Source organism: Lates calcarifer, linkage group LG12, assembly GCF_001640805.2.
Source record: "Lates calcarifer isolate ASB-BC8 linkage group LG12, TLL_Latcal_v3, whole genome shotgun sequence".
NCBI lineage: Eukaryota > Metazoa > Chordata > Actinopteri > Centropomidae > Lates > Lates calcarifer.
The window spans coordinates 7,357,939-7,379,321 of record NC_066844.1 but is presented as its reverse complement, the minus strand read 5'-3'; the positions used below and the strand labels follow the sequence as shown (position 1 = coordinate 7,379,321).

At 38.7% G+C, this 21,383-nt stretch overlaps 1 protein-coding gene across 1 annotated transcript; it reads left to right on the top strand.

Annotated features, from left to right (window-relative positions):
* Window positions 1-7,085: 7,085 nt before the first annotated feature.
* LOC108873567 (tubby-related protein 1) lies at window positions 7,086-14,320 on the top strand. Its single transcript, XM_051074498.1, has 10 exons — window positions 7,086-7,213; window positions 10,772-10,891; window positions 11,083-11,236; window positions 11,294-11,393; window positions 11,554-11,718; window positions 11,955-12,067; window positions 12,178-12,286; window positions 12,418-12,516; window positions 12,894-13,065; window positions 13,180-14,320. The coding sequence occupies exons 2-10, from the start codon at window positions 10,846-10,848 to the stop codon at window positions 13,311-13,313; spliced, it is 1,092 nt and encodes a 363-aa protein (XP_050930455.1). The 5' UTR covers window positions 7,086-7,213; window positions 10,772-10,845; the 3' UTR covers window positions 13,314-14,320.
* Window positions 14,321-21,383: the final 7,063 nt, after the last annotated feature.

The window sequence follows — 21,383 nt, the reverse complement described above, 5'->3', positions numbered from 1 at the left end:
AACACATGCACATACAGTATATTTAGTGTCTGAAATAAGAGTCTCCAGGCTCCTCAAATGCAGAAAAAAACTGATTGTGTTGTTTTAATTTGTTAAATGGAATAAAACACTTTCAGAACAAAATGACAAAAAAGATTTTATTGTGAAAGACTTTGGAGGAAAACTCCAAAGAAAAATTAATGATCAATATTCACAGCAGTGTGTTTTATTCTGTCTCTAAGACACAGAATCATTTCAAAACTCTTGAAACAAATATTCTAATAAAGTTTAGAAAGTAACTTCCATCAGCAGCAGCAGGAGTTTATGAACTGTTTCCTGTTTCTGTATCTACAATAACAGATGGTTTAAAGAAAGTTAGTCAAATCTGAGTCAAATCTGCAGTAAAAGAACTTTATAAACCACTTAGACTCAGCTTAAAAACAACTGCCTTTTTATCGTCTTTTAAATCAGTGTCTTTCTATTCAAATATGAGTCAGATATAAAACAAAAATGATAACAAAACATAAGATGAACGACAATAAAATTTAGCCACAAAAAAACTCTACACAGGAAACTGCATTTCTCTGTCATTTTAAAGTGAGGCGTTTGTGTTTTGCTTCTGTAACACGTTTTCTTTTAGACTGGAGGAAAGAAAACGCCCAAAATACACATTCAGGTCTTTCCACTGCACTCTGTCATTCACAGCCTGATTTCTAGAACATTTTCTTCCTAAAAACATGGTGAAAATCCATCTTTTTAATGGTAATGATAATGCCTCATTTGCATATTTAAACATTGTGTAATATCTGTTAGCCTCAGATAAAAACAGAGAGTCTGTAGTTTTATTTCACCGTCCTGTAACGTCTCAGATAAAACCTGATGATTATATCTCATTACTCCAAACAGTTCGATGTTTGTTCTTCTGAAGTTTGACACTGAGCTCATTCACTTTTTAGTTTTCTGTTTTATTGTTTGTTAGTTTTTTAAAATCTCTTTTTGTGACTAAACAACACGACATGTTGTCGCCTGTTATCAACTGGTACAGCTAACAGTAGTTAGCAACGACAGTGGCTAGTCCGGGATACGTTTGAATTGGTTCACGTTTGTGGTGAACATTTCTTTTTTGTCAAACAGGAGGCATAAAAGACGTGAGTCCTTCCTCAGCTGCCATTTTCACAAGTTTTAAAATACAGGAAGTAGTACTCTTGAGCCCTGATTTTTAATCTTATATTTGTTTAATTTTGGAAAATTAAGTCAGCTGAATTCATCGTCATCACTTCCTGTTTGCTGTTTACCTTCAGCTGTTCAGACATTTATCACTGGATTACTGTGAAACTGAAGAAAATGTAAAAACAGGAGGATTCTCAGGCAGGTTTTGCAGCCATACAGAGCGTCTTTTCTCAATGATTTCTGGTTTTTGACCTCATTATTTACAACACTTTCCCATGATTTTTTTAATCATATTTTTAACTTTTCAAAGTCTCTAAATCATTTGCTCGGTTACTTGTTTTTTCCAACCTTGTAAAATGTTTTGTGTTTTGAGTTTGGATTTGATTTAAGCTGCTTTTTAATCAGAGGACAAACCCACTGAGATGCAGCATGTCAAATGCTCAAAGAGAAATTTATTTATTAAATATATTTCTATATTTTCTCTCCCTGTTCTTCAAATGTGGTTTAAATAATCCAGGTTAACATGCAGTTATCAGGCTCAAGTAATCCTGTTTATCTTCGAGCAGCTAAGTTCGCTCTTTGAAAGCAGTTTGATTGATTTAGTAACAACAAACCAAGCTAAAAACCTGTGCAGTGTTTTTCAGCTGCTGACATGGGAGTTTCCTTTGTCCAAGTGTCTTTGAATGCACCAACAGGAAGAGTTTTCAAAACACACCTGGCTGAGCAGGTGACCACATGGTGAGAAGTTTGGAGTGTGATGGAGGAAGGAGGTGGATCTGGACCTGCTGACAGTGAGTGATTTCAAACACTGCGCTGTGAGTCTTTGAAGGTGTTTACAATCATTCAGCTCTGGAGTAACTCACCTCAGAGTGTCTGAATCTGTAAATCTCATCAAATGACTTTATATTTTACACCAGTGAACAGTCACAGTTAGCTAATGTCTTTGGGAGTTTCCTGGAAATAACTTTAATTTGACTCTAACTCTGGAGGAAAGTAGGAACTGAATTCTCTGCTCTGCTGTGAAAACACCTTTAAAACAATCAGATCCATTTCATTTCTGACTGGACTTTAACTGACTTTAAAAAAAATCTTTTTACTGTTAAATAATCGCTGAGAAAATTCTAATCTTCAGCTGTTTTTTCAGCATCGGTGACAGAAACGATGTGTTCAGTGTGTAGCAGCAGGTCATGGATGTTTCCCTCCATTTCTGTGAAACTTCACTTGTTGTTTTGTGTGATGGAAATTTGATGACTTTGGAGCAGGAGCCCTTCAGGTCTGCACTGAGATCAGAGTCAGAGTTTTGGCGTCTCTGGTCGGTCTCAGCAGGTCTCACTGGCCCCCAGTTACGACCCAGAACCTCTTTAATATCATGTGTGTTTGGTCGTGTGCCCAGGTTGTCCTGCCACGTTCCTATGTTGGTGATACTGAGCACAGGCAGCCGGGGGGGCCCTGAAGGCACCTGTTAGTCTCGTTAATGGCCCCTGTTCACATATTAATCAGATCCATGGACGACTCATCGTTAACAGGCTGATGTTGTGTGTGTGTGTGTGTGTGTGTGTGTGTGTGTTGATGAGGGTGAGAGGAAAGGTCAGAGGTCACCGCTCAGTAACGAAGGAGGAGGAGGAGGAGGAAAGGCCGGTTGTCCTTGCAGCAGTGGACGCACCGTCAAGCCACTTCCTCATTTCATGTGGAAAAACCAACTAATTACGTGGAAATATGATAATGTACAACACTGGGGGAGCCACCCACTCCCGCCCACTCTTATTACCCAGACTCCCCCTGCACCCTTCCCTCGCCCCTTCTCTCTCCCTCACCCTCTCTCTCCTGGTATTTCTCTCAGGGAGTCTCGCCCTTTCACGACTGGAGAGACATTAGCGGCTGCTCTGGTTTGTTTTGCATGTGATGCCTCATTTGCATAATCTGAGGATGAGCTCCTCCCTCCTCATCGCTGCCAGGGAAGGTCAGACCCCCCCCCCCCCCCCCCAAACCTCCCTCTCACCCTCATCTTCCTCAGGAGAGGAAGGGGGGAGCAAAGGGGGAATCATGAGATTGCTGGTTCAAGTCCAGCAGTGGACGGTTATACTTAAAAAAAAAAAAAGTACTATTATTAATAATAATGAAATAGAAGAGCAATAGTGCGAATGCTTGAAACATTCACATGCATTTTCTGCAGGAAATGCATATTATCTAGTTACAATTGTAATAATGAGTAAAAAATAAGTTGTATTATTATTGAAATATTGTTATATTTAACTAATAACATGCATTTTTAATTATTTTTGCCACAGGACTCAAGAGGATTTTGAGTCTGCTTCGAAACTGGAGCAGCAGATTCAGGTAAATCTAAGTTTTGTTAAATATGAATCCCATTCCCTCAGTTGAAACTGGAAAATAGGGAGCAAAGATGTTAAACTGTAGCCACAGATGCTTCTTCCAGTCTGACTTCTAAGTGTGAAGGAAGGACTAAGGATAAACAACTTGTGACAGTTGGGCTATAGCTGGCATAACTATCCTGGACATAAAAACTCACATTGAGTCTTAGGATGTCTGGATAGTCCACTATCTGTTATCCATGTGATAAACAAGTCTTCTCCCTCCTCCTGGGCCTTTGTTGGTTTCTCCCGTTGACGTGTTTCTACAGAGCAGATGGCTTTACACATAAATCCTATTAACAACTTTCTGCTGATGGAGACGCAGTGAGTACAGGGCTTTCTCACTCTTTCATTATCTCAGCTGAGAAGCCTGTTTTTTTATTTTCTTGCCTCTAAAAAGAAGCAGGGGTAGAGCCGAAGTCAAAGGCCACGCCATGTCTGCAGAGAAGGTAAAAGGGTGGGGTTGTGGTTTTGTGGATGTTTTTATTGACTTTCAAACAAGATTAGTCCTCAGAGTTCATTCAGCTGACTAGTAATAACATGTAATTATATTTGCAGAGTAAGGCCGAGCAATAACACTTTTGTTTTTGTCATACAACAATGTTTATAGTTTGATCATCTGTGATCAAACTGATCTCTTTTTTTTACCTCAAATTTCTGTTTGTAATGTAGAATACTTTTGTTATTTAGATTTATATCAAAGACATTTGGAAGACTGATTATGTTGAAAATAATCTCTGACCCACATGTGAGGTAACTGCTAGCACGGGAGGTGTTCCATTGGAGTAAGAGTGGTTATCCATCGGAGACAATAATCAGACGAAATAAATACTGGAAACCATCCCTGTAGGCAGCTACAGTATGTGTTGCCTTCGTATCAAGCATAGACTTGCATCTCGGTTGATGATGTCCAAGTTTATGGAGCTCATCTGCTGAGCAATGCATCTGCTAAAGCATGCATGAGGGATTGAAGGCAGGTGGTAATCCAGCCACCCAAACCACTTAGTGTGGTACCATGGTGACGTCTGCAACAGCATTTCTGTCTCTATGCTGTTTCCTTCTTTAAGACCTTTAAATTATTTGTTTGATTTATTTATTACTATTACCATGTATAACCATTTTAGATTAGTAGTCAAGCAAATCTTCATTCACCAATGCAGAAAACAGGTCAAAAATCTTTGTTCTTCTTACTGTTCTTGTTCTTGTTCTTCTTACTGATACTGATTAGTATTGCATAATTAGCGATTAGGTAATTATTGGATCATATTCAATTTTAATCATTGAATTTAAATCCTCTCAATGAATTGCAGTAATTAGCCAGTATATGTGTCAGTGCCTCCAGTGTTTGCAAACTAATAAAAAGGTCACTGGCAGAGTTTCAGATAGATTTTAATAACGTCCTGTATGCTTAGACTAGAGGAATAACCACACATTTGAAAACTCTGTGTGGCAATAGCAAGACAAAAAGTTTTTTGATATTCTTTTCATATTTAAATAAATTGTTGTCAGAGAAGTCTAATTCTACAAAAAGTTGATAACAGATGAATTATGATGACCTTTCTAAACTTTTACACAGCAGTGTATTACAATATGACAAATGTCCCATCTCAAATTGAGTTTGAAGAGTTGTGGATTGTCTGTGGACACAAATAGACATCCATCAATGCAGGATCTACATCTAATAGGATTACCTTTACTGTCTCCGCTGGCTGCAATCACACTGACCTCCTTCTCTGTGACTTGGGACAGTGACATGCTGTTCCTGTCACTCTGTTTCCTGCTTTAGTTTTCAGAGTCATCACATTTAAGAAATGCTTGGCAGAAACACAACAGAGTTCCATTTTGTTTGTTATGAGATGGATATATTTGAGTGTTTTATGTAGTAATGATAATATGAGAAAATCCATCACATTGGTGGATATTGTGTGGAGGGTTTATGGGTCAGGGGTTTGAACCCCTTTAGACTTTACCTTAAGCTTGTGTCTAGACAGCCCTAATGAAAGCCAGTATTACAGGCAGTGAAAAAAGAACAGAAAACTGGAGAGTAAGATTTACATTCAGACAGAATATGCACAAACTAAAGAAGAAAAGGCAAGAAAGAGTTAATAAATAAATAAACTGACTTTCAAATCCTGCAATTTTATACTCCTGGTTCTCATTCTATTTATATGTCTCAGCGGGCTTGTTTGTTGTAGTCATTTATTTATGTTTCATTAAGTAAATGGCTTGCAATCTCATGTCCTCTTAACACTGGTGATGTAAAATGTGTTTGTGACTTACAGCAATCATGATGGATTTATTTTACATTTCTTATTCAGGAAGAGCAAATTACATAAAATTGTTACAGAACTTGTTTTTTTTCCTGTGTTACAAAACTATCATCAGAAATAGTAATAGATTATTCACTTCTAGAAAATTCGACTGCATGACATCAGTGTTACCTCACGACCTGTCACTGACCTGCCGTAACTAAACATGAGATCTTAAGTCAGTTTACTTGTAGTAAACACAAGCTAATATCAGCAGCGTAAAGTACAGCTGTGCCAAAAGCTACATGTAATAGTTACTGCATTTGTTGTTACAGTATTTTTGTTTTACTGCACCGAAGAGGATATTCTATAAAATGAATGTGAATGATTGAACATTGAATTAAGAGGTTCTATTGTATAAAGGAATCACAATATTAATAACTGTAGAAGTAGTAACAGTGTAATTCTTGTTAAAATTCTTTTTTCTCTCCCCTCACCTCCCACCACATCTGACCTTTTAATGGTGAGTTATCATTATTATTAATTATGGTCATTGAATTCTTCTATTTTTAGTTAGTCCTCCAAGATATATTTTTTCCCAAAATTTGTATTTTGTCCAATCTTTCCACAAATTTCCTTTTCCTGCTGCTCCTTCTCCTTCAAGTCTATTCTCTAATCAGTTTTGTATCTTTAAAGAAAAATCACAGAAGCCAAAAAAGAAGAAAGATGAGTCCAATGGCACAGCAGAAGCTAAGCTGAATGGACTGAAGCCAAGCCCAAAAAAACAAAGACCAAGAAAAGTGAAGATGCTTCAGAAGAGGGCAGCCCAGCCATCCAGAGTGAGAAACTTTAAAGGGAGAGGCTGTGATATTTTAAGCCTTTTCTTTGAAGAGTGCAGATGACAAACTGTGATACGTTGAGTGTTTTTCTGTTGATATGATCTAACCACATTGGTTACAATTCTGTTTCCTTATCACCATTATAGATGGAAAGAAAGTGAAGAAAAAGAAACCAGAAAAAGATAAAGACGAACCAGAAAAGGAAAAAGGAAAGGAGAAGGAGAAAGAACCAAAAAAGAAGGTCAAAAGTGCTCCTAAAAAGAAGAAAGGCAAGTTATTTATTAGCTTTTCCTTGAAAGGAAAGGAGCAGTTTCACAGTGTTGCGTTGAAACTGGGCTGCGTAGAGACCTTTGAGACTTTAATTAACTCCTAGTACACACAAATAAAACAAACTTTAAATTTGAATACATTTTGGCAGTCATTCCAGAAAATACCAAAACTAGTTTGATGACGATGTTTGCCATCTCTGTAGACTCAGGCACAGATGACGATGATGACGATGACGATGACGAGGACACCCCCAAGAAGAAAACCAAGAAAAAGACAGCGAAGGACAGCTCTCCATCTTCAAGTTCTGCCAAAGAGAAGAAATCTAAATCTAAAGGTATGGCAAGAAGCAGGAAAATAGTTTTCTAAAGGCATTAGCAGTGCGCTCAAAACAACAGTTATAAGACCAGACTAATGTTGTTAAGAGGATTAGATGATTTTATTGTGTAATGGTGAGTGAGTGAGTGGAAACACTGACTTGCTACCAGAGGCAACAAAACACAACAGTTAAGTCAGTAACTTGCCCTCAAGTGATTACTGTGGAAAATGTAATTAAAACTGTTGCAATCCTGACAGACTTCTTTTTTAATTCTACTTAACACTTAAAATTAAAAATGGCGGTCATTGACCCTAGGGCTGTTTTGCCTTTGTGTAGCACTATTACTTTGCAGGAGGTCTAGATTTTTTTTTTTTCCAAACAGTAGAACATATTCTTAATTAGCATAACACTACTTAGAAAACACTGATTAACCAACAAGCCTGCTAATTAGCCACAGCAACCAAAAGATTGAATAATGACACGTTACGCCTTGCCTATTTTTCTAGCTTGAAAACTGAAATGAACGAGAGATATGTGGGCATGTTTTCAGACTATGGTGTGGTCCACTTTAGTGTCACTTAGAGCTGATTTTAAAAGACAACTGATTCAAAGACTTTTGTATTTTGAGACTTTACCATTTTACCCAAGGTAGCAGTGTATATGTAAGAATTGCAGTGTTGGCTCTGTTGGTCTGGTGCTCCACCACTTTGGTCCAGACTCAAACATCTCAACAATCATGAAGTTTGCATGAACAAAATGTTCAATAAGTATTGAATGGATCACCATGAAATTTGGTACAGACACTCATGTCTCCCTTAGGGGACAACTTTTCATCTTGTGTTCTTCTTAAGCCAAAAATTAGATTTTTGGAATTCTTTGGTTTCCAACCAAATGATTAGCAAATGTTAGCATGCTAACACGCTAAATTAAGACAGAGAATGTGGTTAACATTATGCCTGATAAACATCAGCAGCGGTTAGCATTATCACTGTGAGTATGGCTAACTTTTAACATGGCAAAGTCATACACATAATTGAATTCTCCAAACCAGTTTTACCAGTGATAGTACTGCAGACCTTTCAGTTATTTGTTTAATGTGTTCAAACAATAACTTGTTGGCATTAATGTCACTAATTAATTCTATGGGAATAACAATAAGATTCTGACACAACTCAAGACTTTTACAGTGTGCAGTTACAACCTTTTTTATGTGTAACTCATTCTCTCTTTGACTTGAGCTAAAACCAAGTGAGTATAAATACAGTGCATAAATACAGTTTATATTTTAAACTGAACTCTTTAGCTCTTCACAATTGAATTACTATGTGATATAGCCCAGACTGCTGGTTGGATTATCTCCACAACTATTGCCTCTGAGCTTAACTTAACCTTCCTTCACCTCTGATCAGCTGCCAGTCATTTCAGAAATACCTGCACTAACTTGTGTTTGTGGCTGCCTGCTCCTCCTGTAAAGTAAAGGAAAGCCAGGTGCTCTGTTTGGATATAAATGAAAGTATATGCTCTGGGCTATGGCAATATAGTTTTGTAACAAGCTTTCCATCCTTTAAAATATCAGCATTTTTATGTTGTGAATTCATGATTTTATTTCAGTGCAATACAGATGTAGAATTATAAATTATACAGTAAGATTTTGTTTCAGGAAAACTCCTGTTTTCTCCATATCTGTAAAAGTGTCATTGTAAAAGTTCAACTAATTGATATGATGAGCCAAAAAACCTTTTTGTATTTTGTTAAATGTAATATAACAAATATTTATATATTAACAATCATCACAGGGTCACTCTCACTTTCGTGTCTTTCAGTAGCTTTGTCACTATGAGTGGGGTCCACTCTTAGTGACAAACCTACTGAAAATGATCATCCAACTCAGAGTTTCCATCAGTTAAACTGAGTTTTTTTTTTTATGTCAGTGGAGATTGCAACAGAGCTCAAAGGAGGGTGAATATTGGACTCTATTGGTGAACAGAGATACACCTACAAATCAGTGATAACCACTGAATGTGTAAATAGGCAGCAGTTTGTGAACAAGTTTGAAATGTCAGACTAAAAGGCAGCAGCATTTGCCCTCATGTGACCAACCCAGGTGGCCATTCATCTCTTACAGTCCTCCTTATATATTGTTAAAATCTGTCACAGTCATAGAGAAACAGTGTTTTAAACCTTACAGTGTTTTAAACATTAAGATGTAGCTTTGGTGAAGGAATGGCACACACTATGTCTAGGTGATATTTGGCCTTACCAGTAAGAGCAATATTTATCAGAGACAAAAAGCCTTAGCATGTACCTTAGACCACATGCTTTTCAAACCCTAAAGTTCATTAATGCCAAAACAACACTGATTAGCCACATTAAAACTATTGACAGGTGCAGTGTATAACATTGATCATCTCTTTACAATACAATGTTCTGCTGGGAAACCTCAGCACACACGTCCCACCCACCTAAACATTGCTGCAGACTAAGCATGCCCCCCATGGCAATGGCACTCCCCAGTAGCAGCAGCCTCCCCACACAGGACAATATGCCTGCCACACCACAGTAACTGCTCAGAGATAAAAACTGACTTGAGAAACACAATAAAGAATCCAAGACATTGACCTGGCCTCCAAACTCCCCAGTCCCCAATCCAATTGAGCATCTGTGGGATGCACTAGTACAAGCCAAATCCATGGAGGCCCCATTCCACAACCCACAGGACCCAAAGCTGCCACTGTCCCAGTTCCAGACACCACAGGACACCCTCAGAGGTCCTGTATCCATGCTCTGATGGGTCAGAGCTGTTTTTGCAACACGAGGGGGACCTACACAGTTTTGGACAGGTGGTTTTAATGTTGTGGCTGTTTGATGTACACAGGCAGCACAAAGAGCTTTTAGCAGTAATCAGTCAGCAAGTCGAGACATTAGAGCGTGTTGTATCATGTCACAGGCTTTAAAAGTGAGCGTTGACAGTATTGTGAGTGTAATCGAGGTTTTGAGGAAACAAGACTTGTGCCACCAGATTTTAGTGAGGAATTTGGCATCCTTCTCCTCAACATGTCCCAAGTTGGGCACTTTCGGTTCTAGCATTTGCATGTCCAGTCCAACTGAGAGCAGTGAAAATATCTGCAAGTAGTGTCAGCCTTCTTCCCAGTGTGTTCAGCTTTTTCCTTGGTTTAAATGCTTTAACTGAAGATATGACCCCAACTAACAGCCAGATGTGGGCAAGTCCTGGTGAAGCCTAAATCCCTCTCACAGTCTCAAGTGCACAGAATCAGACAAAACAGCTGGAAGAAGCAGTGAGAGCAGATTTCAAACTGAGTGCACAAAAAATTAGGATTGCACGCTAAAAATTTGATCCGCTCTTTACAATCTGTCACAGTCTCAAATCTTTGCTTGCTGATTAATTACAGTTTAGATTTGTTTGGCTCTCACTCCACAATTCTCTCCAAGTCCACTGTCTAAAATAGTACACAAAGGACGGAGGTTGAGTTAAGTTGCGCACATGATTCTCCAGTGTGGTATCACATTCTAGAAAGGATAAGATTTTCTAAATGTTCCTTGTTTCTTATTTCTCAGACGACAAAGATTCTGATGGAAAAGAAAAGAAGTCCAAGTCGAAGGAGAAGGATAAGAAGAAGGAGCCAGCTTCAATGTTCCAAATAAATGGAGAAAAGGACTCAAAAAGCAAGAAGAAAGGTGATTTACGTTTTGATATTTTATGAACTGTCACAACTCAAGCCTTTTTGTGAGCCTGCTTTACTGCATTTGAAATATTAGCTGACTGGAAAATGTAGACTTTATTTTGGCCACAACTTGTGTAGCTTAGCTAGAGTTCATATAAATTTGTGAACTTTATTTTATTTAATCTTTACACCTGTTCCATCAAGCAGCTGCCAAATCAGACAGCGACGACAGCGAAGAGGAGACAAAAACGACCAAGTCGAAGAAGAAATCCACAGCTGGCGCTGCGTCCATGTTCCAAGCATCTGGAGACAAAGACAAAGACAAAGACAAAGACAAGAAGACAAAGAAGAAAGGCAAGTTTACTAGCAAGTAACTTATTCCTCTGTTTAAATTGCATGACAATTAAACAACCAGTCTGTTGTGTGTTTCAGGAAAGGCAGAAGAGAGTGCCGATTCTGAGTCTGAAAAAGAAGAAAAATCAAAGAAGAAAAAGGGCAAAGGGAAGAAGAAAAAGGTGGGCTAAATTCCCACAATTCGCTCACTAAATAAAACAATTTAGTCAGTTCACATCATGTTACATAGACAAGCAAACATTTAATTTTACTGCAAATGAACCGTGCAGCAAACAGTAGTGGTTTTAATCAGAATGTATTTATTTATGCTTCTTGAACCAGGAGAGATCTCCATCACCTGAGATTGAGTTTGACAACTTGGAGAAGTTTGTGATGGAGCCAGCTCCACAGGGCGTGACCGTCAAATGCAGAGTGACTCGAGACCAGAGAGGGATGGATAAGAGCCTCTATCCTCTGTATTACCTTCATCTAGACAATGAAAAAAAGGTTGGGGATTTATCTTTATTGGAGTTGAACAGTTTATAATTTTAATATTGATGTAAGTGAGCAGTTGTAATGTATCAAAAAGTAGCCAGAAACAACAGCACTCCTGTACGTAGTTCCATTATTTTCATTTGATTTAGTTTGGTTACGGGATTTGTGTACATTAGATTAGTCTTTCTTTTATTCTAAAAAAAAAAAAAGAGACTACTTGTCCTTGTCTCTTTCTTTGTTCTTTGCAGACATTCCTGTTGGCTGGGAGGAAAAGAAAGAAAAGCACAACTTCAAATTACCTCATCTCCATTGATGCCACAGATTTATCAAGAGGTGGAGAGAATTTTGTTGGAAAGCTCAGGTACACTGCACTTCATACATCCATTCAGAAGCATTACTGAAAACGTTTAAACCAGCTCATTCATTTGCTGTGAGTTTATGATCCAAAAACTTCTTTTATACATTTCCCAGGTCAAATTTAATGGGGACTAAGTTCACAGTATTTGACAATGCTCTGAATCCAGAAAGAGCGCTTCCAGACATGTCCAACGCACGACAGGAGTTAGCAGGCATCATCTATGTATGTGGTTTTACAGCTTACTGCTCATCTATCTACTGCACATGTCATGAATACTGTTTTAGACTGCATTTGGTTTTATAAACAAAACTGGAAAATGTGATAAAACAGATGTTACTTATTTCTGTCATCAGGAAACAAATGTTTTAGGAATAAAAGGGCCCAGACGGATGACAATCATTATTCCAGGAATGAACAAGGACAACGAGCGGGTACCGCTCCGACCAAGAAATGTAAGACATTTGTGAAGTAATAGAACAGACCAGAACGCCAGGGGCAATACAGTGTATTCTTACATAATAGGGGTCGGTTAAGGTTTTCTTTTACAGGGAAAACAAGTGTACATGTCCTTCATAAATACACATACAAACATACAGAATATAACTTGACTTGTTGATTCATATGTGAGACCATCAGATGACTCATCAGCAAAATCAGGCATCCCAGAATCCCCTGCTATTCACAATGTCAACAGATGATATCCATACTGCCCACAGCTTAATTTACGGAATGCTGTCTGTTTATTATGAGAGCAACACAAGGCCAGTGTGTAAAATTATATTACCCTTTGTTGCTGTTGACTGACTTGTGTTTTGCCAATTCCTCTCAGGAATGTGACGGCTTGTTGATAAGACACCAAAATAGAAGGATGGAAAATCTGATCGAGCTTCACAACAAGACGCCAGTGTGGAACGAAGAAACAGCGTCTCATGTGCTCAACTTCAACGGCAGGGTCACTCAGGCCTCCATCAAGAACTTCCAGATAGTCCATAACAAAGACTGTGAGTACCGTTTATTTATCTGCTTATCTATCTGTCTATAGCCCTTTGCAAACATGTACCTTGTTATGTAAATGTGATGGTAGTTTTACATGTACATTTCCTTGCCCGTCCCAGTGGACTACATTGTGATGCAGTTCGGACGGATAGCTGACGACATTTTCACACTGGACTACAACTACCCGCTGTGTGCCGTGCAGGCCTTTGCCATCGCGCTCTCCAGCTTCGATGGCAAAATTGCCTGTGAGTAACAGAAAGATCCCAAGTAACCTGTCGCACACCAAAACCAGTATGCCACACGCTCACATCAGACCAACCCATATCTTTGGACTCGCCTTCCTGCGATAGGCATCGATAACGAATGATGGTTCATTGAATGTGGCAGTGCCTGCCTGCCTGCTGTGATGTCGCCTTTATGGGTGTGTAATTCCCTCCAGGAGTGAGAAACATAATCGGTCTCATATTATCATCTGATCTTGCACGGAACGGCTCTGCATTGTCCTGATTTTTGTCTTGGTGATTCAGTGGAAACATCAGAATTTCTGTGAAACATAGAAAGACCCATTTCAAAAGAACTCCAGTGAGCGGACAGTTGTGGCTTTTTTGAGGAGATGATGGTACACCTTGATGATGAAGGTGTTTAAGGATTACTAACATCATTTGAAGATGTTAAACTGTGTTCTGTTTTGGCTTTGCTGTGCTGTATTGTATCGCTGTATTGGGCTGAATTTAAAATGTCAATAGGTCATTAATATCTTGTGTCAGATGTAACTTTGAAACGCAAACACACAGAAAAATTGAAAAAAAAAAATCTAATTTTAATTTGAAGAGTTGCACCAAGTGACACTCTGGGGTGACAAGTTACACTGACAGCATTAAAAGAATAAAATTAATTTGAAGCTTATTAAACATCATGACAGTGGGACACAACAGACTGTTCTTTGACAGTGACTTAGTGAATCAGGTATTTTCAAAGTAACATATGTAGAAGTTTAACATAGGAATGTCTGTAGTTCTTTGTATCTAGTGTGTACATGTGATGACAAAATATTCAGTCAAATTTAGTTCATTACTCTGGAGACTTCTTTGTCCGTTCCTGATTACTCAGTCTGATTTGAGCTCCCGTAGTTTTTTATATTGATGTTTTTGCTTTTGTTTTTTTGTTCCAGTATTTTGTAAAAGTCATTTATTTTTCTGAACACTGCCTTTGTCGCATTTCTAGGCTTATTGTAATAATGTTATTTAATAAAGCAAGTGAATTTAATTTCCTTTCAGTTAGCATTTATTGTATAAATGCATGTATCTACCAACCTTTCCTTGTTTCTCACTCTGTAATTGTTCAGTGTGTATGGCCCAAAATACTTAAATATGACTATATAATAGTAGAACATCCAAGTGGTTAAGACGACATACAACCTACCATATAACCACAGCTTCCTCCTGTTTGATTCCAGCTGGGGACCTTTGTTACACTTCACCCTCCTCTGTCTCTCTCCCTGCTGCATTATCTGTCATGCTTTATTAACAAGACAGATCAGAAACCTATCTTGCCAAAGTTGTACAGAAAATTATTAACACTGACAGATGATTAGCAATAAATATACTGTAAAAATGCTAATTCATATAAAATACACTATAGTAAAAGGCAATGAATAATAATTACATTCAATTCAACTCATGACCATACTAGACAGAAAACATTTACCACAGAGTTTGTTTCTCTTGTATGTGTGTCTGTGTATGACAACAGTCAACATACTTTGCAGTTAATACTGCACACTGCCTAGATAGGGCAGTTTCGGAGGGCCAGAGAGAGGGATAAACTCAGGATATGTATTGTTTATTTTTTTTTCAAACAAAATCTTTCACAAATCTTTATTTCTCATAGGACTGTAGGAAGTGAGATCCTATCCCAGCTTCTCTCTTATGACAGAGTAAACACAGCTTGGCCTCCCAGGCATCATTATCAAGTAAAGACAAAAGAAGAAAAAAAATGAATGCATAGATTTTGCAGACAGTCAGTAAGTCACCCCAAGTCCCTCTTTAAATTTGTTAGACAGTATGTTTTTGACATCATGGTCTGCTGTGAACAGACAGCTGGCAGATAATCAGAAAGATTTCTACCAGTTGCAAGTTTTGAAAGACACCCACGCTTTTCTCCAGGAGTTGCCTTACATGTCAAGAGAAGCCTCACTTGGGATGAAAAACCTGTTTGAGCCGAGGGCCCTGAGAGCAACTGAGAGGTGTGTATTCTGCCTGAACCTGCTCAGGCAGTTGTCCAAACTCGCAGATTAAATGAAGCCTGAAGCTGGCGGCTCTTCTGGACAGATGCTGTAAGGTGAGTTCCTCTTCCCCCATTGTCTTTTCACTGTTACGTGATTACCAGTTAAACAACTGCCAAGATTACTGTTGTCATTCTTGAATGCTAATACAACTGGTGCTAGTCATTCTGACACACTGTATATACAGAGCCTCTGTTTATGTGTCTCAGCGGTGGATGAATACATATTGTTAAAATGTTGCAACCATGTTGTTGACCAACAGAAGGAGCTGTTGCTGGGTGGAGATGTGTTCAAGGACTAAATTTACTTTACAGAGATGTACACATTTTCAATCGTTGAGAGGTTTTGTTCGTTTCTTTTTTTTAACTGTATCCCCTGAATGGTTTGAAGAGTGTTTGGCTACACTGACGTCAGGCATCAATTTATACAATTTTAAATTCTGCACATGTTGCATTATTACAAATCCACATGACGTGCTAGGTAGAGATGTCTCTTATTCAGTAGTATATTTGATCTCATCTCAGACATTGTGGGGGCCAATTAGGAGTTAATGTATCAAGCATTAAAGATCTTCTTAGGCCAGTCTATAGACATAGATATTTTAAACATTGCCTCACTGTATTTCTGCTGGGGGTGGGGGGGTGGAAAAGTAAGGAGGTACCTAACCTTGGGAAGTGACTTGTAGATCCCTATAGATAATGCAGAAAAAAGGAAAGGCTTGGATTTATATGGTAATCACTGAATATGTGGGTTTGATGTTTTGTTTTAGAGTTAGGACAAGTCTCTAGGTGGGGGATTAGTGGAGAATTAGAGGAGAGGGAGCATGTATATAGATGTTAGTGTTAGATTTGCATCCTATTTATTTCATATGGATTATTTGTCCCATGCCATATTATTAAACTATGTTTTATTTGTGGTGTTTGCTTACTTTTACTAGATACAACATAACTAGATTCTGCATTTCTTAAAGTCTTAAAGTCTGTATGTAATAATTTATGCTGTATGATTTGTGTTGTTCTGTTGAAATACTTCACTTTGTTTACCTGGTGAAAACTCTGGGAGTATACGATACATCATGAAAAGTATCAGTATTGATGCTTTTAAATATTAGTTGTAGCCCCTTTTATTCTTTTTTAAATCTAACAGAAACATATTGGTGTATGTGTATTGTCAGGCACTGATTTTCAGGGCAGGAAGCTGCAGGCGCTGTTGAGGGTTAGGGTGGGGGCGGGGCCTGCGGTAAAGTCACTGCCCCCCAAGCTTGTTGATTGACGCGCACCAGTGGCTCCTCCTTGAAAGTCTTTTTTTTTCTCCCTCCCCCTTCGTTTTCCAGTGTAGTGCGTTGATTTCATACCAAAGTCATACTTAACATTCCACTTATACTGTCAAACCTCTGAGAAATATTACGGAAAACAACAAGGCGCCAAATTATAACAAAGTTACTAAATTGACCAGCTGCTTTCACTGAACAGAGGAAGGTGACTGCCAGAATAAAAAGGTAAGTTCTCCACAAATGTTCCCTCTTTCTGTTTAGAGCCTTTTTTCTGGGGAGTTTTTTTCATGCCGCTTGTCTCGGTGAAGTTTTCAGATCATTGTCATTTTTTACATTTTTCCGCGGAGCTCCCTGCGTTGGGAGGGAAGAAAACATTTGCAGATTGATAGTCCTATTGTGTTTGACTTTCCCAGTGTGCGGGGATATCTTTGACAGGCTCTGTACAATCATATTTCCACCGGTAGCCCGCTCATTGACACACACTATGACAAAAAAGCTTCTCTTTTGACAGCAGAGAAGTGGGCCAATATGTTTGTTTTTTGTCTCGCACAGTTCCTACCTGGATCCCAACACTTCCAGCCTTGTTCCTTAGGAGGAATCCGACAGTTATACATCTACAGGCATAGAGAGAGAGAGAAACAAAAACGATTTGGAGGAATACACAACTTCAGTCTGGTTTTGATCTCGGCATCCCAAAGGTAAGACAAGTTCTTGATTTGTCAGGACAGTTAATGAAGGCGAGATCTTCTGGTCGTCCACTAGCAGATTGAGTTTATCAGAAATACAAAGCAATTTACTTGGTTATAACAAGAAAGAAAAATTTCCCATGGTAAAAACAAACAAACAAACAAACAAACAAAAAAACTTGTGAAATAATCTCAGTTTTAACGGAGACAGACAGTTGCAGCCACTTTCTCTTTTTGTCTGGCAACGATTAGAGATTTAAATTAATAAGTTAAAGGTAAACTATTGTTGTCACCGCACTTTGTTTTCTTTTAAAGGCAGACATTTAAAGGGGGTTTATCAAGATGCATAAAAGAATCCTAATTGTAATATTAAACCTGCATTATTATTGTTGCAGTTTGAGATTGGAAAACAAAATTTTCACACACCACTTTTTTGAAAAACAGACTTTATTTATGAGCACAGAGCAACAATACACTATAAAGAGTTTAGACCATAGGTTAGCAATCAAACAAACAAATGACAAACACAAAGTAAAGCCAGGGTGTATGCTTCACAGGATTTTACCAACCTAGAACTAAACTCCTGCATACTAAATAATATTTCTGTTACTTCAGTAGGTTTTATTTAAAAAAAAAAAAAAAAAAAAAAAAAAGCAGAACGTCCCTCTGTAATAGTACTAGTAGTAGTTTCATGAAAAAAAATCAATCTACCTACTTTGGTCAATGTAGATGCAATTCTGATCCCATATGAAATACGTATAACAGCCTGAAAAGTGCCAGAAAAACACATTTATGTTTAAGTGGGCTTCTGTGGGAGCTCGCCACGAAACTACGGCACAATGGAATAGTGACATCATGTCCCATGTGTTGATAAATTATGTCCTAATTCGTTTTTTCATTTCTAATGACTTTAACTTGGCATTTGATTACTTAATTATATCTTGTCATTGTTTAAATATAAGTGAATATTCACCATTTAATTGACTATAGACAGTATCTGTCTGAAATAGAAATGGACTTTCTTGCATTCTTTCTTTTCTTTCTTTTTTTATTTGTTGTTCTTTCTCTCGTGCCAACAAACAGAGCATGTGTGATGATACTCTGCAAAGTCGCACTAAGCACATAATTCATAGGTGAGGATTTGAGATGCATGGATATGTATGAGAGCTAATTGTATAATTATGTGAGTACCACCCCAGGCTACACCTGCTCTCAGTCTGCGCTGTTAATCCAGACGCTGGTAAACCTTTTTTTTTTCCCCCAACAGAGCCAAATGTTTTAGCTGATCAGAGAATTTAAAAACGACATGTTAGCACCTCCTTCATCCTCATCCTAAATTTGTACAGTCATATGAGCTGCCGAGTTAAATCACTGCCAGTCAACAGGTTTGACTAAACAACAGAATGCAGTCTGTCTGGTTAGTGACAGTAAGCAGAATAACCTGTTAACTTTGCTGTCTGCCTTTTACTGTCTGTTTTTACTGCAGCGACATTCCTTAAAGTTCTAGTGTCTCAATATGTATTTAACATATTTTAAAAATATTTTCACCAAGTGTGTAGGGGAAACAGTTTTTACTGCTCTTTCTTTAATCCATATGGCTGTAAATTTAAATATGACAGGCTTTTGGTAAGGTCTTTGAAGCCTGTTTGAGCTATGGTCTTTTGATGCAACACTGTGATAAAGAGGATGATCAGATATCTTGTGTCAGGTATTTTTTTCACCCCAGTTGGTCATATTAGGTCATGGTTGAGAGGTTAAAATCTACAGTTGGAGCCCTACTTTATATTGACATGTGGAAATAATGTTCTGAAATGAAACGACCAAGCAGTACAACCAAACAATGTGTCCTTGGTAGATGAGACACGCCAAGATGCCTAATAATAGATTTCGATGCTGATGGGTAAATCTGGAAAGGATTAAGCATTCTGCTGCTCCGACAGATTCCCCCTTCATTGTTTTTTATGCAGCATGAATGCATCAGGCCTCCCAGTGTACAATGTGGTCTTTTCTTTTTTTCCTTGAATGTACTTTATGTTTCTCAGCCGTTGTGGATTTAGCATGTACGCTCTGTACTTGTGTGAAAGTTAAATGCGAGGGGAACGTTTTACAACTTTGCCCATGGCACGGAGGTCAATTAGATTACTCGGGGTAATATCCCCTCAAAGTGGCCGTTTTCTCTCTTTTTGCTCCCCAGCTGTGTTCCTTCAGGTCGTTTATCACAAGGAAGAGTTAATGAGCATGTGTTCTCTTCATGAGGGTAAAAAAAAAAGAAAATCTGTAATCCTCTGATGTTTTTGATTTTAAAACATATGCTTAATCAGAAACTGTAGAGAGAGTGTAGGTATTTAAGATAATTTGTGGTGTTCTGCTGACTCCGCAGCTGAGGTGCATCCTTTCTCTGCAGCCGCAGGGTGTTTATTTTGGATGCAGGTCTGTTGACCGTTTGTCACCGGCAGCTTCACCCGTTTGTGTTAAACCCACAGAAGAGTGGCTAATGAGCTTTTGCCCATTTGTGCAGACCCCGGTCGCTTTTTAGCACCATCCCCAGAAGTGCTCGTCCAAATGGTGGACACTTACCCCCTCTGTCAACCCAGATCTGAACAAATACCACTTATGTCTGCATGGTGAGCACACAGAAGGCCTCAGAGAAAAAGCCCGCAGCTCTCAGCAGTAGGGCATTAATGGTAATCTGGAATACAATATGCAGTTTGACCCTAACTAGCAGTGGCTGGGTTAAAGAGTGCAGTTGTGTTGATGAAGAGCATACTGATGCTTTGAGCTATTTATTACAGTGATACAACCAGTGAAGAAAAAAAGATTTCAAGTGTTGCATGCTCAACTGAATTTAATCAAATATATCTTTAAACACAGGACCAGTTATTTCATTCTCAAAGTACCCACACAGCACAATTTATTAACATTGTATTCACCTTAATGCACTGCACATGTTTACATATCCTCCAAACCATGAGGTTTTAACAGATAAGCTTTCTGGCCTCCTGTTCAGACCACTCAGGGGAGGAGCCAGGGAGTGGCCTAGAACAGTGTAGTCTTTGTGTCAGTTGTCCCCAAGTTGCTAAACGTTTTAGTTGTTCTTTCTCTGGCGAGCAACTGTTACGAGTGATGTTCCACATAAATGTATCTCTAAAGAGATTGTCTGTGAAGGTTAGCAGTTATGCGTGCCAGCGTCTATGGCACCCTCAGCCTCCATTATAGATAACAGGAGGCTCACTCTTGCACTGCAGTGGGCCCGTCTGGTGTTTCAGAGACGTGTGTGTGTGGCCTGTGCGTCGCACTGGAGCTCCAGTGACCCAAGGGCACTCATGTGAAACCCCTTTAATCCCTGTGCTCAGAGTGTTTTGGGTTGGGGGATGATCTCCTTCTTCAGCACAGAGTTAGATCGGTAATATAAAACAACACAGGTGTCTGAGTGATTTTGAGCACGATCCGACCTTTATGAGTAAATGTACATACTTTAAACGAGCAAAAGTGCAACAAGCTGTGTCTCTGGCTCAGTTTTTTAAATGTCTAATCATAGTTTTTCCTTGTGAAAAGCTCCTCTATATGGCCCTGATCAAAGCCATGGCTGCTTTTAATGCCTTGTTCCACAATTTATACGGTTAGATGAGTTATTGGCTGGTGCATTCTGCTGCAAAGTTATGCATGTCTTAAAGGTTTCACAGATTATGGCTTCAAACCGCTCCCCTCACCACAAAATGACCAATTCAGGCTAGAATGGCTTCTCTGCTACGTTCCCTGGAAAATTTCCGATTAAAATGCTGATTCAGGATGTAAGAGAAAAAAAAGCACTCTGGCGCATTCGCCCCGCTTTGTGTCAGTCTTTCCCCTCTTCAGCTGGATTAAGGCTTAATTCTCTCAAAGTGTGACAATTTGAAGGTAGACCACATAGCCAGCAGCATGCAGTGTTTAAAATAGAACAATGAATGAATGAATCAGGCCTTATGTTCATGCTCTGGCTTGACGTGTGATACTCATTTATCCGCCTGAGTCTCGCAGTGACTCATTTAGGAAACAGTAACCTCTTCTTACCTCAGAGTGAGTTAGCTTCTTTTCCACTCT

Excerpts from the sequence above, each read along its gene's own strand:
- LOC108873567 (XM_051074498.1), top strand. The coding sequence starts at position 10,846 with ATGTTCCAAATAAATGGAGAAAAGGACTCAAAAAGCAAGAAGAAAG. Across the intron at positions 10,892-11,082 it reads CTCAAAAAGCAAGAAGAAAG|CAGCTGCCAAATCAGACAGC; the intron begins GTGATTTACGTT and ends TGTTCCATCAAG. Across the intron at positions 11,237-11,293 it reads AAGACAAAGAAGAAAGGCAA|TCTGTTGTGTGTTTCAGGAA; the intron begins GTTTACTAGCAA and ends TTAAACAACCAG.